Source organism: Ursus maritimus, unplaced genomic scaffold, assembly GCF_017311325.1.
Source record: "Ursus maritimus isolate PB19 unplaced genomic scaffold, ASM1731132v1 scaffold_17, whole genome shotgun sequence".
In the NCBI taxonomy this organism is placed as follows: Eukaryota; Metazoa; Chordata; class Mammalia; order Carnivora; family Ursidae; genus Ursus; species Ursus maritimus.
In genome coordinates, this window is record NW_024424119.1 from 54,059,187 (window position 1) to 54,076,699 (window position 17,513).

Here is a 17,513-nt window from a genome sequence, read left to right on the forward strand (position 1 = left end):
GGTGGAAGTGGGGTTACTTTAGGTAGGGCGGGTGAGCTTCAAGCTGAGGCCTGAAAGTCCTTTGCCAGGTGAGACTCCGAAGCAAGAGTCCAGGCAGAGAGAACAGGATGCTCAGGAGAGAGACGGGGCTGTGGGTTTGAGAACAAGGGAGCATGTGGGATGTGAAGGTCTGAGAAGGCAGGGGCACATCATGTAGGGCTTTGAGGTCAGAATAAAAAGGGCGGATTTTTTCCTAAGGGTCTTTGGAAGCCATTGACAGGCTGAACGCAAGAGTGACATGATCCCATTTGTTGTTAAAACGCCACCTGTCTCGGGGCGCCTGGATGGCACAGTCGTTAAACGTCTGCCTTCAGCTCAGGGCATAATCCCAGCGTTCTGGGATCGAGCCCCACATCAGGCTCCTCTGCTAGACGCCTGCTTCTTCCCCTCCCACTCCCCCTGCTTGTGTTCCCTCTCTCACTGGCTGTCCCTGTCAAATAAATAAATAAAATCTTAAAAAAAAAACAAAAAACCACCACCTGTCTCTCTCATGGGGAGTACACATTAGGGAGGATGAGTGAAGAAGCAGGGGACCCCTATGGGGCTACTGTGGCCATCCATGATGGAGGCTTGGACTGGGGGTGGCCAAGGAGATGGAGATGGTGACTAAAGAGCTTTGGAGAGGTTTTGGACATAGGGTCAGGACCCGCCAATGGACTGGAAGTAGAGTTTGGGGCGGGGGGGAAGAATCCAGGACAACCACTAGCTTTGGGTCAAAGCAACTGGTGGAAGATGGGTCCACTTCCTGAGATAAGGACCGTGGGGGAGGGACATGTTTGTAGAAAACAATCAACGCTTCTGTTTGACTGTATGGGTGCTGAGATGTCTGGAGAATAGCCAAATGGAGATGTCCAGTGTGCAGCCAGATGCAGGGTCTCGAGGGAGAAAGTTGGGGCCTCTCACTAAGGCAGAGAAGGGGGAGAGAAAAGGGGTCTCAAAGAGAGCCTCAGGGGGGCGCCTGGGTGGCACAGTGGTTAAGCGTCTGCCTTCGGCTCAGGGCGTGATCCCGGCGTTATGGGATCGAGCCCCACATCGGGCTCCTCCGCTGGGAGCCTGCTTCTTCCTCTCCCACTCCCCCTGCTTGTGTTCCTTCTCGCTGGCTGTCTCTATCTCTGTTGAATAAATAAATAAAATCTTAAAAAAAAAAAGAGAGAGCCTCAGGGCAGGTCAGGATTGTAGAGTGGAGAGACAAGGAAGATGTGGCAACAAAGAGGCTGACGGTAGAGAGGAAGGAGGCCATCTGTCCAGAGAACCAAGCTCCGGATCCATACATAAGTCCTTTCCTAGCAGCTACTAATCCAGAAGGGAGGCACCGGCTACTTAAAGTAAATGCAGAGTTACCGGGGAGGATGAACAGTCAATGCCTACTAAGCAGGGTATGATTTCCCGGAGGGATCTTCACGTTTTTTGCTCATACATCCCTCTGTGCATTTTTAGATCAACATTGAAAAATTTCATCATAAGCTTAAATGTTTACAAAAGGTCCGATTTTCTGTCTATTGTGTCAGTATTTTAAGATGATAGCTACTTTGCTCTTCTAGCATACTCAATGGAATCTAACCCCATAGCAATTTTACTTATTGTTCAGGTCTAAACTGAGGTATGGAGGAGAGCCTTCTCCAACCTGCAGATTGAGTGAGGTGCCTCGTCTGGGCCTCCCACATTACCGCACTGACCACACTGGATGTAAACCATCTGTCTGTCTCCCTTACCCCAGACGGAGAGCTCTGTGAGCACAGGGACTCTGCCCTGTCCATGCTGTATCCCCAGTATATGGCACTGAATCTGACACAGAGCCAGTGTTCATTAAATATCTGTTGATCGGTTAGCTCAACCAGTTCAGCAAAGCCTGGGCCAAGGTTACCTAGACCAGTCTCCTCACTGAACCCAACAGCCAGAGTGAACTCTGTTCTGCCCATGCCGCTCCCCGTGTGAAACCGTCTGTGGCTCCTATGGTCCCCAGAACAGAGGCCAGACTCCTTACAGGCCTTGCAGGCCTTCCCATTCCAGTCTCCCCTAGCTCTGCGCCCTCATTCTCACCAGCCTCCAGCATGTGAAATACTTCCCCAAATTGCACTTTCTGTTCTCTGTGTAGACGATGCACTCCTCACTTCTTGAGTAACTCCTTGAATTCTCAGTTTGGATGGAAGCCTTCCCTGCTCCACGGCCCCTGGGCCTCGCCTCTCCCGCGGCCCAGTGTGGGGCCCCCGCCCGCTGTCTGCCTTTCCCAGAGCCTGGAGGCTCCGGACGGCCAGGACCAATTCCCGTTCCTTCAAGGCTGTCTTCCCAGCACCGGACAAGGGGCCGACCTTAAAGCACGCAGAAGGACACAACGGGCTTCGGGTTTGACTGTGAGCCAGGGAACCGCAGTCTTCGTGCCTCCCCAGTGTTCGGTTGGGCCCGAGCCCCCACAGCGCAGAGCAGGTGTCTCAGGAAGGCAGGCAGGTGGGCAGACATGGGAGAAGCTCACTACAGCTCCAGGGGAAGGGATGACAAAGCCAAGTGTGGGGGTTCGGAAAAGGTCTAGGGCACAGAACGGTAAGAAGTAGGAGTGGGGTCCGTGAAAGCCGAGCCGCTGGACAGCTCTCGCGCCACGCACAAAGATGGCGGCACAGAGACCCGCCTCCACCAATGTGGCCGGTCCGAGGGGCGGCCCGAGGGGCGGAAGTAACGCAGCCGGAAGTCCGGTCCGATCTCGGTGGGCGGGCAACGCGGCGCGGAGGTTGGCGGGCTACGAGGGTTGCGATGCGGCAGGTTGCTCGCCTAGGTCGTGGGGCGGTGCTGGGGCTGCTGCTGGCGGTCCACGCGGTGGCGGCGTTCGAGCCCATCACCGTGGGCATCGCCATCGGAGCCGCGACGGCGCTCACCGGCTACCTGTCCTACACGGACCTGTACTGCCGCTTCGCCGAGTGCTGCCGCGAGAAGCAGCCGCTCAACGCGTCGGGTAGGGCGGGTCGGCCCGCGAGGGGTGCGGCGCTCACCCTGAGCTGAGGCGGGAGGGAGGACGGCGGGGTTTCGGTCCGGACTCCAACCCTGGAAGCCGTGCCCTCTGAGACCCATGCTCCAGATCGTGGGGCTCTGCCCAAGCTCCTTCGTAAATGCCTCGGATTCCCTCAGTACAGTAAGAAGCTGAAAGCAGCGTGCCCAGCCCTTCGCACCATGTCAGTCCTATTAAGTAGTTTTCATATGTGCAGCGGCTACCCAGAAAGCCCACATTTGGCCCTTGGTTTTCTTACAGGCCAGCAGGGGTGGCTGGGGAATAGCATGCAGCTCAGTCAAGAGAGGGCTAATCCTTGGATGAACGAACACGTTTAGCTTCCTTATCAGACACTGGAGTATTAAGGAGGACATCCGTCCAGTGCATATCCTTGGAAGTGGCATCGTGTGACTCTGCAACCCTAGGTTCTGCCTCCGGGCGAGCCCTGGGGTTTGGCAGATACCCTGCTGGACCGCGTGCTAATATGTGCCTCTCGCTTTGGCCACCTGGGGAAAGTGCTGCTTTTCTGGTGCCTGTTTAATGTGTATTTTTCTCTCTGTTCTACGGCTGGCTCCTGCAGCCCTCAAGCTGGAATTAGAGGAGAAGCTGTTTGGGCAGCATCTGGCCACAGAGGTGATTCTCAAGGCACTGACGGGCTTCAAGAACAACAAAAATCCCAAGAAACCGCTGACCCTTTCCTTACATGGCTGGGCTGGCACAGGCAAGAATTTTGTCAGCCAAATTGTGGCTGAACATCTTCACTCAAAAGGCCTGAGGAGTAACTTTGTCCACCTGTTTGTCTCGACTCTGCACTTCCCTCACGAGCAGCAGATAAAACTGTACCAGGCAAGAGAATCCTGTTATCCTGTCCACCGGCCACTTGGACTGGTCTGGGCGACCTCCTCACTAACTCTGGCCTCTGCTGCTTCTCTTTGCACTGCTCTAGCTCCGGGCCCTCACTGAGTTAAGGCACACTTGTCCCCAGTAACCCTCTGCTGTTTGCAGAGCTCTCCTACAACTTTTTTTTCTCATTTGATTCCAAGATAATACAGTGGGGCAGGTGACATTATTTCCCTTAAAAGACAGAGCCAGGAGAGGCGAGGGGATTTGCTCCTCACAATTTCTCTGGCCTTGTGGCGAATCAGAAACTTGGGCCCCACTCTCCAGACTCGCTGTTTGCGGGGTAGCCACGTTCTGCAATGAATGAGCGGGTTCAGTGTTTCTGTCCCAGGCCTTGGTGAAGCGGATCAGTCTTAAGTGATTTGTCCTGATATGGCTGCATCAAAGTTTCCCACCTGTGATGCAGCATTTGCAGTTAGCACTGTAGACTAGAGGATTTTTCCCCCCTCAGGAGCTTTTATTTCCTTTCCTCGCATCCAAATCCTTGGCGTTGCTTTCATTCTTCAAATGAAAGCCTCAAAGAACTGACTCTTAAGACCGTTCCTCCTCCTTTTGAGATATTCTGTCTACATTTAATTTATATTAACTTGTCTAGTACGGTTCTCAATTCAATGACTGTTGTCCTTGTAAAGGTTAATCGTCCTACTGTTAGGTGAGGACATTAAATAAGAAACAGAAACAACTCAACAAGGAAGTGAAAGTGCCATGCAAACAGAGCTGGGAAATTCCTGAAAAGAAGGAATAATTTTTGTTTTTCCAGATTCTTTCATGAATCTCTAGGAATACAGCGATTAGATGAGGGGGCCTCTGGAGCCTTTCACGTTTTGGGGTGGCGGACTTGTTGCTTGGGTGTCTTTGTCTCGGGAAAGCATAGGAACAAATGCTTTCTGTGAAATGCCAGCTCCTTTGTTCACTGCATCAGTCCAGGCACTGGTTTGGGGGCACTGTGCAAGTCTGAGTCCAGCTTCTTAATTCCTCCGTATGTCTGCTGAAATTAACTTGAGATTTCAGGCCACGGTGAGCTGAAATGATGGGCTGGTTCACAGTGAACTGGTGACTATTCTTGTATCTTGCTCCTCTTATACCTGTAAAAAGTCGTATTCAACCCATCACTTGAGTTAGGTGCTAAAATGCAAGGAAGTTTTTTTCTTGTCTTTCAGTTTCCACTTTTTATAAAGTTATGGAAAAGCTGTTATGCGAATGGAGGTTAGGATGCTGTTTCCCAGAGTCCTTCGTAAAGGCCCAGAGAACTCCACGGCGCCGTGCTTCTGGTCCCCTTGGCACATCCTTTGAGCCTCTGCATCCTCTTTCTCTTATGGTTGGTCTAGGACCAGTTACAAGGATGGATTCGGGGTAATGTGAGCGCATGTGCGAGCTCCGTGTTCATATTTGATGAGATGGACAAGTTGCACCCCGGGGTCATCGACGCAATCAAGCCGTTTCTAGACTACTACGAGCAGGTGGATGGCGTGTCTTACCGGAAGGCCATCTTCATCTTTCTCAGGTCAGCGGCAGGTGCTTTCTCGGGGGCACACAAGGCACTCATTCTCCTGGTGCTAGAAGGAGATCCCGGCAACTGTCAGCCTTCTGTTGCCCAGGGACAGAGGTGCCTGGCAAAAGTGAAGTGTTGACTTCTCTTACTTTGGGGTTGCTACAGTTGGCATGGCAAGGAGCGTGAGAGCGGGAGAAAATGAATTAGATATTGCTGGTAACAGGCCATTTCGTAACCTGCACATGCCACCGAGGGTTATCAAAAGTCAGCATCGTACGACAAGTTCTGGAAAAGCAGGTTTCAAGCTCCGTGAGGGCAGACGCTTATCTTGTCCTTGTCCAGGAGCACTTCATAAATATTCCTCGGTTAAGAATAAACCTCAGAGCAGGTATGATTCCTGATTAGACACAGAATCTTACTATGTATTTTTACTCTGCTTCTTTGGCAAACTCAGCAATGCCGGTGGGGACCTCATAACTAAGATTGCCCTTGACTTTTGGCGGGCGGGAAGAAAGAGGGAAGACATTCAGCTGAAGGATCTGGAACCCGTGCTGTCTGTCGGAGTCTTCAACAATAAACACAGTGAGTCTCCCAGGCTGGGGAGCCCCCTAACCCTGCCAGCAGAGTCCCCTCCTTCTTTAAACCTTCCACAAAGGCACCGAATCTATCCGTGGGCCTTTGTGGCTTCGCTGAAGTAGGGACTTCTTCGGGCATTCCATAACAGAAACCAGTTAGGGGTAACTGACCAGTCCTTTTATCAAGCCTGTTGCACGCTTGATAGAGAATCTCGAAGGGTAGAGACATGAAGGATGTACTATTGTGGGTTGGGATCAAAATGGGCCCTGTAAGAGCAGTGAGCTTGGCCAGGTGACAGGGACAGTGATGGGAAGACCCAGCTGTGTCTTGCTTTGCAGGTGGCTTGTGGCACAGCGGACTGATAGATAGAAACCTCATCGATTACTTTATCCCCTTCCTCCCCCTGGAGTACAGACACGTGAAGATGTGTGTACGGGCAGAGATGAGGGCCCGCGGCTCTGCCATAGATGAGGACATTGTCACCAGAGTGGCAGATGAAATGACTTTTTTCCCTAAAAGCGAGAAAATCTACTCAGACAAGGGCTGCAAGACTGTGCAGTCACGGTTGGATTTTCACTGACCTCTTCCTCAAGGATGGCAAGAGGCCGCCAGAGCTCAGCAAGTGAGGGTCTTGCCTTCTGGAAGCACTTTGAAGCCCTCTTTGGGGTTTGCACTTTGCACCTGTGGACTTGCGGCCTGTAGAAGTTTCTCGGAGTCGAGTTTTGAACAGACACTCACCTGTGGAGTGCGCTTGTCATTTTGGACCTGACAGCAATCCATCTGTTAACTGCAGTGGAAGATGAACTTTTAAAATCCTGCCCCTCCCCCCTTGCGGACCTTGACAGAAGTGCCTTGCAAACAGCTGTGTGAGACCTAGGACCCGTTCTGACCCCACAGCACCCACACCTCAGAAGCTGCCGCTCTAACTCAGGGAGTTCAAGGGCCCTGCCGCCATCTGGGGAGCATTCAGTTTGCGCCTGCTGAAAACCTTCTCTGTTTCTCTGCACAGAGAGCGTCCACTGGTTTCAAGTCTTTTCAGTTGAAATCGGTGGCACCTCCAGGCACGGTGTCCGGTGGTGATGTGGGCCTGCCACGGAACATTCTCGACCAGGTGACCTATCTGCCTGTGGGGTGGGGTCTCCACCCGAGGCCTCTGCAGCAGACCAGGACTGACAGCCCTGCAGTCTGTCCGTTGCGCCTGCTGGTCCTGGAATTCCTTTGCCGTCTCTCACCCAGTATCGAGCTCAGCCTGCCTGGCCCTACTTCTGCTCCTGAACTTTGGTTGCTGCTAGATTTGCCCCCAATCACACGTCATCATGAGAGTCCAGTCAGAGTGAGGTCATTGGTTTTGAATTTGAGTCCTTGGTTCCCATGGTAAAATGTCTGTAACAATTTGTGCATGGGTCAGTCTCTCACTTTATTCCAGAGAATCATTTGAAATCCATAGGCCACGCTCAGTCTCCGTGGACAACACGTGCCAGAGTGGCCAGCTGGCAGAGCCCACGTTGCCAAAGAAGTGTAAGTACTGTACACCAGAAATGCTAGAATTTTCAAGGATATGTATGTTTTTTATGATGTTTTTACTTGTGAATCTTAGATAATAGAAAAGGGACATTTTAAAACATGGGAAGGACACCAAAAAATGGAATAATTGCCTATCTCTTTATCAGAGATCTTAACGAAAACGGTGTGCATTTTTATTGTTCAGTGCGTGGAGATAGCTGGTCATCAGACAAGGTCCCGAGTGTCCTCTGATGACGAGCACCCTCTGTGGCAGTGCCAGGCTGGACCGCCCTGGTCACTGGGAAATAAGACGGATTCCAGCCCGTGTGAATTGGGGTGTGTGTGTCACCGCTGCGACGCGACCACAGACACATTAGAACAGCGTACAGTGTGTTTATATGTAAGATGGAGAAGGAACATCTTTATGACACGGGAGTGCCTTACAGAGGGTCACCTGTAGTCTTTTAAAAATGCCAAGTTAAGGGATGCCTGGGTGGCTCAGCCGGTGAAGCGTCTGCCTTCGGCTCGGGTCATGATCTCAGGGTCCCGGGATCGAGCCCTGCGTCAGGCTCCCTGCTGAGCGGGGAGCCTGCTTCTCCCCTCCCTCCTGCTTCCCCTACTTGTGCTCTCTCTGATTTAAAAAAAAAAGAAAGACAAATTAAGGCTTAAATTTTTTGGTACGTGTTCTTGCATTGGAGCCGAGTGATAGTTCTTTCATAACCCCGTGAGGATCTGGGTCAGGGAGAGACAAGATTTTCCCTGTTCTGAGTGACGTAATTCATTCACCACGTGTAGGCCACCTTTGGACTTGTAACCTGAAGAGGCCACGGCTGACCACAGCCCAGCCTCCTTCGCCCTGTGTAAGAGGTAGAACGAGAACTTGAATTGACATACTGAATATGAAATAAAGCCTATATTTTATCATGTGACACGTCACTTGCAAACTTTTTCTTTTCCCCTAGTTTATTTGGTAACTCTGAAAAAGTTTGAGCTTGGGATGAAGGCTGTTCAACAGCTTGGGTGTCAGGCTTACTACACCCTGGACATGTTGGAAGGGAGTCTGCACGTCAGGGCTGGTCCCCCCCCCACACATACACTGGATTAGGGGATGGGTTCTACGCCACAGTTCCATGGATGAAAATGCCAGGGAGAGCTGGACTTCTTTCTAGCAAGTGTTTTCTCCTAAAATTAACATAGGAAGGAAGGATATTGAGGCAGTGGGAAAACAGGACTTTCTGCTGACATTCTGAACCTGAGCAAGGCCAGGCTCAGAGCCAGAAACCAGAGCCGGCGCAGTGAATTTCTCGCGAGCGCCACCTGGCCTCTTCTGTGTCAGTGAATCATTAACACCAACCCTCTTTCCAGGACTGAGGACAAGCCAGCTACTTTCTGAAAAGTTCAAACCCTCTTTGCCAGCATCCCACCCACTCCCCCCATTTCTTAACTGAAGGTGCTCCAGTCCCGAGACAGGACTTTCCGGGTCTGTTCCCAGCCTTGTGCCGTGTCCGCTCCAACCTGTACTGCCTCGTCTACAAAGACTGCACTTGCCAAATGAAGTCAGGGGTCTCCTGTGTTCCCTCACTCGGGGCGCCCAGGTGCTGGGGCTGCCGTCTGAGAACTTTTAGCCCGATCTGTGACTCCTGGGGATAGCTTCTGCTCCACGTCAAGAACCTTCCAACCCGTGGGGCGCCTGGGCGACTTAGTCAGTGAAGCGTCTGCCTTTGGCTCAGGTCATGATCCCTGGGTCCTGGGATCCAGCCCCACATCGGGCTCCTCGCTCAGTGTGGAGTCTGCTGCTCCCTCTCCCTCTGTCCTCCCCTCTGCTCGTGCTCTCACTCATTCTCTCGCAAATGAATACATTTTAAAAATCTTAAAAAAAAAAAAAAAAGGACCTTCCAACACTTGCAGCCGTCCTTAGGAGGCCTGGACGCCCTTGAAGAGCCTCTCTGCAGGCCAGGGGACAGGCAGAGGGGCTCCTGTGGCAGCTGGGCGCCAGCTGGTCCTCTGGGCCTACTAGAAATGGGTCCCTGGGAGCACTTAGGTCCCACACCCCAGAGGAGCCCCACCGCCGGCAGGCACACATGGGTGTTGCATACACCAAGGTACGTCTAGGTTCCTGCAGGGCTCCGTACTCCTGCCTAGCATCTCAGCTGGGGTCACATCTCTGGATTTCAACTCTGCGGCTGGGTGTAGGAGCTCCACGAACCCCAGTACAGCTGAGCGAAGAGCAAGAGCTGTCAGGGTCCTGTGTCCCTGCGTGAAACTTCACTCCAGCCTGCACTGCACCTGTTCGGTCTTAATTCATAGCTGCAGCACATAAGACCTACGGTGGAGGGTTTTTTCCCTCCTTTAAAGATGTATTCACAGATTATACACAATTTTATTGCAAAATGGTAGCTCTTTGTAGTTATAAGCAAAAACGCTATCCTCGGCATCCTCTGGGTGGACTGGGGGGAGGGACAGTTAAACTTTCCTAAGAGGTTCTGGGAATTCTCATTAAACAACAAAAACTAGCAATGAGTACAGTTTTTAAAAATATGGCAAAACTTGCCAGACAACACATAGCTCATTCAGGAATGGAAAGCAGAGAAGGATCTTCCTTTGTGAAACTGAAGGACTGGCAGGTGAGAAGCTGGAAATACTTTTCTTTCAAAGAAACTCTGTTTCTCACCAATGTTCACAATGTTGCTACGATCATTCCCGCGGTTCACAATGTTACTGAGATCAAAACCCTTGGAAAGGGGATTTAAGGCTTATCTATCTGCAACTTGCCTGAGTGTGTCCCCTCTTACGCACTCGTCCTTTTATCTAAACACTTCATTGCCCCTTGCGACAGTCACCCTGTGACAGGTCTCATCACTGCCCCAGCCTTGGTCCCCAGTTATGCCATCCTAGGGACAACATGCCAAGAACCCAGCCTCGGGCTTTTTTTGCAGTAAAGACATCATGGTATACGATACGGTGACAAGAACTTAAAAAAACCACACAAAGCCAGGAATGTAGAGTCTGAGAAGTTTCTCATAACGTTAAAAACCATTTTAAATAAAGTTACCACATTTTCAGTAAAACTTAGACGTCCTTCCTTGAAACAGAAACGCTTGAAATTAAAACATGATTTTTACAAAATCATGAGCCCTGGGCTGAGCGGACTGGGAGCTGGCTGCTTCCTCCTCTCTGACGCCTCCAGGGGCTGTTCCGAAGTCCACGATCTGCAGGGTATGATGCCTGTAGGCTTCGCCGGATGAAAACTGCGCAGGAAAATTCCCATCCTGTCCCACAGGAAGTGTTCCCTTTAGTCCTCTTCCACAGTACGGAGCCGGGGGAGGTCCGGGAAAAGAGCCAGGTGTTTTGAGTTCCTTCTCCAACTCGAAGCAATGACTCCAGGGCCGTCAGTCATCGTAGTAGTAATCTAACTTGGTGAACACAGTTTTGCAGCCTTTGTCCGAGAAAACTCTCTCCTCTTTGGGGAAAAATGTCATCTCGTCAGCCACTTTGGTTACAATGTCCTCGTCAATTTCAAAGCCTCGGGACTGCATTTCGACTCTGATGCACATTTTTAGGTGTTTATATTCCAGGGGGAGGAAGGGAACAAAATAATCAATGAGATTTCGGTCAATTAAGCTGCTATGCCAGAAGCCACCTGGGAAAAAGAAAAAGGTGTTGTTCATCCATCCAGCACACATCCACTGGGCGTCCACTGGGGGCCAGACCCGGAGGTGGAGCCCACGATCCAGTGAGTCAGGTATAACCCGGGAGCTCGATGCCTCCGCGAAAGCCAAGCACAGGACACGTGGCACCTTCCTTAGGCCTCGGGCACAGGGGAGGCCTCCCAGATGGACCTACAGATGCGAAGCGGGAGAGACGCGGACCAGCCCCGAGTGCCAGGTACCCGCAGAGAGGCGGAGAGGGGTACGGGGCGGACCAGCATTCCAGGCTGGCAGAGCTTCAAAGAAAGTGCAAGGAGAGAGGAGGCCCCAGGGAAGGAACCGCCACTCCCTTACTTGGGACGCACTGGACTTGCAGCAGCTGGATCAGCAACAGGGCAGAGACCCACCAGCGCTGCCCGCACGTCCAAACCACGCAGCGCGCACCGCGGGACCAGGAACTGAACCTCAGAGCCATGCTGTGTGAAGATGGCGCTCTGGTGCGGCCCCAGGGCACAGCCTTTGCTGTGTGTTTTCAGCGGCGACGAGTGCTGGCTCGGCACCCACCCCATGACCCAGTCACGTCCCTTCCTGGATTCCCAGGAGGACCCAGCACACGCTCCCTCCTGATGACCGTATGCCGCTGGGTCACACCCGTGCTTCCAGAGGTGACCGTCTTCCCTTACGCTTCGCCACTTTACTCTGGGGCCTCAATCCTGGCCTCACTCTGACACCAATTCCGACGTGTGTGGCGTTTTTCCCACACCACCAAGCCACCCTCCAGCACCAGCTGGCCGTGCTACAATTCTGCTCAGTTAAAGGACAGCACTCAGGAACAGCCAGATGGAAGAGATGCACAGGGCAGGGAATGCAGGAAGGACGGGACACTTCCAGGCCCCCTCCCAGAGGACCACTCTCCCCACACTCCATGTGTTCACCCCGGAAGCTCTCTGAACTCCATCCTTCTGGGTTCTTACGGGAGCTTCGTTCCATAGGCGTGACTGATCAAATCACTCGCCACTGGCGACTGATTCCACCTCCAGCCCCCCTCCTCTCCTCGGCAGTCAGGGGACGGGACTGAAAGTTCCAACCCTCCCATCACCTGGTTGGTTCCCCTGGAAACCAGACTATGCCCTTTAGATGCTTCTCCAAAGGCCCCTTATTAACACAAACTCAGGTGTGGCTAACGGGTTTGTTATGAATATCAAGGCACCTTTGTGGCTCTTGTCACGTAGGAAATTCTGAGTGTTTTAGATCTGTGCCAGAAACGGGGACAAAGAGCGAACACACAGTTCTCGTTAGAAATCCTAACTGGAGCGTCCGTTTTCCTTTCCCAGCAGTGCTTTGCACATAACTGGTGCTCGGGAAAGATCTCACTGCCTGGATGGGGTGGAGTCTGGCCGTGGCTGCGGGGAAGAACAAAACTAATGGCCGAGCAGTAACAAGGGGCATAGCCCGTTTCCTGAAGGCCTGCTCTGCGTCAGGCAAGCCCCGGGCCCTGGGGAGAGGGCATGGAGCCGGCAGGCGTGGACGCTGGCCTCAGGGGGTCACAGCCCGACAAGCCGGCACACAGGTAATTTCAGATAGTGCCCGGGGCTGTGAGCACTGAGATGGGGTGAGTGGCCAAGGAGGACAGGCTCCTTGGCCAGAGTAGGCAGACGCGGCCTGGCTCAGGAGGTGACCTCTGGGCAGAGCCGGCACGACAAGAACCCGACCACAGGGAGAGTGTTCAGACGAAACAATGATCTCAGACAGTCTCTGGAAAAACCATCTACGGACCACTCCCCAGTTTGTACCCTCAGCCCAAGCGCCCCACCAGAAGCTCACTGAACGGCCAGCCATCTGCCCCGCATCTCTACAGGGGTGCCTCGCCCACTGTCCACGCCTGCCTCCGAGATCTCTCACCCAGCCCCACCAACTCGCAACTCCGCCGTCTGTCCCCCGAGATGGCAGCGCCACCCTTCTGCAGCTCAAGCCAGACCGCTGAATTGGTCCTCGCTCATTCCCACGCCGATCCTCTAGGAGATCTTGTTCTACCTTCCTTAGATTTCTCCCTTCAAAACGCATCCTCATCCCACCGTGTCACCCGGTCCCACGACTAGCATGGGGGGCTGGGCCACCAGCATTCGTGGCCCAGGCTGCTGCACAGCTCCTGTGTCCCTGCCCCTGCTGCCTTCAGTCTAGCCGCCCCCCACCCCCACCCCAGCAGCCAGCGTGGTCCTGTTAAAACCAAGTCTGGTCATGTCAGTGTTTGCTCAAAACACTCCAGGGGCTCTGTCCTCCATTTGAAGTTAAACCCAAAGCCTCCCTATGGCCCTCTAGGCCTTCCACGACCAGCACCCCCAGTGGAAGTCTTGCCTCTTACCCAACCCCCTTCTCCTTTGTTCCTCGGTGCCACAGTGACCCTAGGTAACCCCCCCTCAATGCTCCTGCATGTGCTGTTCCCTCTGACGGAATGCTATTCCCTGTGGTATCCACATGGCTCACTCCCTCACTCCTCGGATCAGCTCAAATGTTACCTTCGCAGTGAGCCATCCCTGATCACTCTATATAAAACTGCAGCCCATCCTCATTCCAGCACCCCCAAACCCTCGATACTGACTGCCCTTTTACCTACCGGACAGGAAGACAGATCTCTACCTCTATGTAGATACAGATATCCATCAACTGACCCATTTCCTTCCTTATTTATTATCAATAGGATGTAAACTCCATGAGAATAAGGATTTGCTTTTGTTCACTGCTATGTCTCCAGTTTTTGGACCAGTGCCTGCCACCTAGTAGGTGCTCAGTAAACACTTGTGGAATGAATGAATGAATGAATGAACGAATGAATGAGTTCAGCCATCTGCCAAGGCCGCAGTCAGTCAATGGCTGAGCCTGGTCCACCTGATTCTGAAGCTTATACTCTGGAACCCTCTGTAACCTCCCAGAACGTGGGTTCTAGGCAACAAGCCTCACCTTGCTGAAGCATTTAGGCTACGGTTCCCAGTGCATGCGTTCATACTGTTTGGCATGCCAAGGAACCATCTAACCTATTACAAAATATCCTGGCTTTCATCAGTAATAGTCTGGCTACACAAAACGGATATACAACACCCCATACTGTTTCACGTATCTCTGCAGGAGGATGAATTCCTGTTTCAAGGGAGAACTTTTGTCTTCTAAGCCCAAGAAGAAACCCGAATGGAGCAGATTTAAATGGTAACAGTCAGCCCACATGGCTCCCAGGTTACCTGTTGAGTCATTCTGCATCATGGGGAGTTCCCACCGCCAAGGGTTCAAGGTCAAAGGTGTCTGAGTTCACTGGAAAACCCATGAGCTGGGCAGTGAAAAGCTCAGGCTCTGGGACCAGGGACACCAAACAGGCTGGGTGGCCTTGGGCAAGCGGCTCCCCTCGAGCCTCCATGTCCTCCATCGTAGAAACGATGACAGTTTCTACCCCACGAGGTTACTGTGGAGATCAAAGAAAATCTGCAGGTAGGGTGTTCTATGCAGCACCCAGTGCAGAACAAGGGCCTGCCGCCTGCTTGGCTATTATTCTAGTGCACAGAATCTCCTCAGAGTTCCAGGACAACACACACAAAAAGGGACCTGACAGGTCCTCTCTTTTGGAGGCACCCACAGCAGCCCTCCTTGCTCAACTGCCTGCTTTTCTTCCACAAAGGAAAAGCATTTAGCTAAAGAAAACAAGGAACTCATTTTTTAAGACGTCAACAATCAAAGACTGTCCCTCTTTCTTTAAAACAGCACTTTCCAAAACTTTAGGGTGTCTGAAAGTCACCTGGAGTTTAACACAGATTCTTCCGAGAAGTTCTGCCTCAGTAGGTCTGGGGCAGGGACTGAGAACTGGCATTTCCGGTCAGCTCCCAGGCCGCGGCGATGCCGAAGCGCTACATCTTAGGGCCGCGGGATCACAAGCGCAAGGGTTAGTAACAGCTGGCACTTACTGTTCTTGTTATTGAAGGCCGACACGGATAAGGCTGGCTCCATGTCTTTGAGCTTGATCTCCTCCCTCTGCTTCCCATTTCTCCAGAAATCTAAAGCCACGTCTGTGATCCTTTCTGCTCCGGCATTGCTGCAACAGAATTCCGGATGAGTGAGGACTGGGTTTCGTCCTGAAGCCCAGGGACTTGGGTGCAGAGTTCTTCAAGCGGCTCCCGGCCCTGACCTTACCTGAGAAATATGAAGATGGCTTTCTGGTAGGAGACCCCATCCACGTGGTCGTAATAGTCTAGGAAGGGCTTGATGGCATCTATGAGGCCGGCGTGCATCTTGTCCATCTCATCAAATATGAAGATGGACCTCGCACAGGCGCTCACGTTGCCGCGGATCCACAACTGTAACTGGTCCTGAATGACAAGAGGGAAAAGCCAATCAAAGTTCTCAGTGAGTGCAAGAGAAATAACTGCTTCCACAATGGCCACGTTTATGGAGTGCTGTGTGCTCGGCACCACGCACACGAGTTTCTGTGGTTCCTCCCCACAACTCCATGTAGCACGTGTTGTCATACCTATTTTACAGATGAGGAGACTGAGGCATAGAGCTTCATCATCTTGCCCAAGATTACAAAATTAGTAATGTGGTAGAGCTGGGATCTGAACCCTGCCCTGCCTGGTTCCAAAGCCCCACACTGACTGTAATTCCTGTGCTGTGCGGATACAGCGATGCCATGTCACTGAGCTGCTGGTCCTTGTCATTAAAACGGCAATGTTCATCCGTATCCTGTGTACACCTGCCTTCTTTGGTCCCAAGATTACAGAGCTGGCAGGTGGGAGAGTTAGGACTCAACCAGGTGTGTCTGCCCCCAAAGTCCAGGCCATTATTAATCAGCAAGTTAAACTGTAAAAGCAATTTGCAACACTTCGGCTAAACTACATTAGGCCATTCTAGAAATGTCTCCTCTTTTACAAAATGAGTTAGATGTGATGATCTTTAGGTTGGACGTGATGACGTCCATGTCTAACCCCACTTACTAAAACGAGTATCATACAGAGCCTGTTTTCAGCAACCACCACGAAGCTCCATGGTATACTGCTCCATACAACCTCAAACCCTCCCTAACTTCCACACCTTTCAAAGGAACCCACGCGTGTAGACGTCTTCAGGCCACTCACTCCAACAGGCAATTCCCAAATCCCACCCCACGACAAAGAAACCGCGAACGGGGCATCATCCAGGAAGGATTCCAAAATTCTGCTCTTGCCTTATACAGGGTGATGTTGGAGACATGTGGAAAGTGCAACGTGGCCACAAACAGATGGACATAGTCACTGTTCAGACCACCCTCGTAAATATTCTCCGCGATGATCTTGCTGACAAAATTTTTGCCCGTGCCCGTCCACCCGTGCAGAGAGAGGGTGAGAGGTTTCTTCGGCTTCGGGTTGCTTATGAAGCCGAACACAGCATTTAAGATGACTTTCTTTGCAAGATGCTGTCCAAAGAGCTTGCTGTCCAGATCCTTCTGCAGCGCTGGGGAAAAGCAAAGCTAGTCAGGAAGGGGGTGTCTGTGTGTCTGGCGAAATCTAGCCAAGTGTACAGGCGCGTGTGAAAGCCAGCAGAGCCAGCTAAGCTCTTCGAGCGCCGGTGAAACGCTGAGGTACGTCAGCACTTGGCCCGCAGGTGGCGGTGGGCCTGGAGGCCTCCCCCGGCCAGCCCTGCCCCTTCTCCGCGCGCCGCAGGACAGGGCTGCGGTTCGGCCGCCGCCCACGGCGCGGGAAGACTTCCCACCATCCCTCCTGCCTCCGGAGCGAAACTCTCGTAGGAGGAAGCGGCCCGGCCCGCAGCCCGCCTCCTTGGGTCTCCGACCAAACCCGGGTCGTCCGAGGTCGTGGTCGTGGCCTGGCGCCGGGCGCCACCCCAGCCAAGCCGCTCCGCCTGCGGCTCCGGCCCTGGCCCCCCGCCTCAGACTCCCGACCCCCGGCCCTCAGCCCCGACGGCCGCCCGACCCCCGTTCGACGCTCGCCCCGCCCGTCCTACCCTCCCGGCTGAGACTCCGCTTCTGGTCGCAGCACTCCGTGAAGAGGCAGTAGAGACGCGGGTAGATGTAGCCGGTGAGGACGCCAGCCAGGGCCAGTCCCAGGCTGATGGGCTCCACCGCCCGCACCGCCAACGGCGCCAGCAGCAGCAGGCCCAGCGCCGCCCGGTCCAGCTTCATACCCGGACCCGCGCCGCCCTGCGCGTTCTCGCGCTACCCCAGACCGGCGCTACGGCCAGACGACGCTTCCGGTCCCCACCCCACCCCCGCCGCGGGCGCCATTTTTGTGCGGGGCGGGTCTGATCGCGCCGCCGCGGCCGCCATCTTTGTGTGGGGCAGAGCCCCTGCCTGCTTCCGGGAGGTGAAGGCCGGGAGGCCGCTGGGGGCGGTTTTTTTTTTTTTTTT

At 53.1% G+C, this 17,513-nt stretch overlaps 2 protein-coding genes across 4 annotated transcripts; one reads left to right on the plus strand and one right to left on the minus strand.

The window, feature by feature from the left end:
* Positions 1-2,736: 2,736 nt before the first annotated feature.
* TOR1B (torsin family 1 member B) lies at positions 2,737-8,413 on the plus strand. Of its 2 annotated transcripts, none has more exons than XM_040632054.1 (5): positions 2,737-2,983; positions 3,597-3,862; positions 5,245-5,420; positions 5,863-5,990; positions 6,323-8,413. In XM_040632054.1, the coding sequence occupies exons 1-5, from the start codon at positions 2,785-2,787 to the stop codon at positions 6,562-6,564; spliced, it is 1,011 nt and encodes a 336-aa protein (XP_040487988.1). In that variant the 5' UTR covers positions 2,737-2,784; the 3' UTR covers positions 6,565-8,413. The 2 variants fall into 2 exon arrangements, with proteins under 2 accessions (XP_040487988.1, XP_040487989.1); XM_040632055.1 differs by having other exon boundaries at positions 6,399-6,532.
* Positions 8,414-10,489: 2,076 nt separating this feature from the next.
* On the minus strand, positions 10,490-17,354 carry TOR1A (torsin family 1 member A). Of its 2 annotated transcripts, none has more exons than XM_040632057.1 (5): positions 17,111-17,354; positions 16,338-16,603; positions 15,308-15,483; positions 15,082-15,209; positions 10,490-11,030 (listed from the first exon to the last, which is right to left on the minus strand). In XM_040632057.1, the coding sequence occupies exons 1-5, from the start codon at positions 17,286-17,288 to the stop codon at positions 10,984-10,986; spliced, it is 795 nt and encodes a 264-aa protein (XP_040487991.1). In that variant the 5' UTR covers positions 17,289-17,354; the 3' UTR covers positions 10,490-10,983. The 2 variants fall into 2 exon arrangements, with proteins under 2 accessions (XP_040487991.1, XP_040487990.1); XM_040632056.1 differs by having other exon boundaries at positions 10,490-11,127; positions 17,111-17,352.
* Positions 17,355-17,513: the final 159 nt, after the last annotated feature.

What these genes read in the sequence shown, in the direction of transcription:
- TOR1A (XM_040632056.1), bottom strand. Translation starts at nt 17,288, where the DNA reads ATGAAGCTGGACCGGGCGGCGCTGGGCCTGCTGCTGCTGGCGCCGTTG. An exon ending in GCGGAGTCTCAGCCGGGAGG is followed by an intron (nt 16,604 to 17,110) that starts GTAGGACGGGCG and finishes GCTTTTCCCCAG; the next exon opens with CGCTGCAGAAGGATCTGGAC. An exon ending in GGCCTTCAATAACAAGAACA is followed by an intron (nt 11,128 to 15,081) that starts GTAAGTGCCAGC and finishes TCTTTTTCCCAG; the next exon opens with GTGGCTTCTGGCATAGCAGC.
- TOR1B (XM_040632054.1), top strand. Translation starts at nt 2,785, where the DNA reads ATGCGGCAGGTTGCTCGCCTAGGTCGTGGGGCGGTGCTGGGGCTGCTG. An exon ending in GCAGCCGCTCAACGCGTCGG is followed by an intron (nt 2,984 to 3,596) that starts GTAGGGCGGGTC and finishes TGGCTCCTGCAG; the next exon opens with CCCTCAAGCTGGAATTAGAG. An exon ending in AGTCTTCAACAATAAACACA is followed by an intron (nt 5,991 to 6,322) that starts GTGAGTCTCCCA and finishes CTTGCTTTGCAG; the next exon opens with GTGGCTTGTGGCACAGCGGA.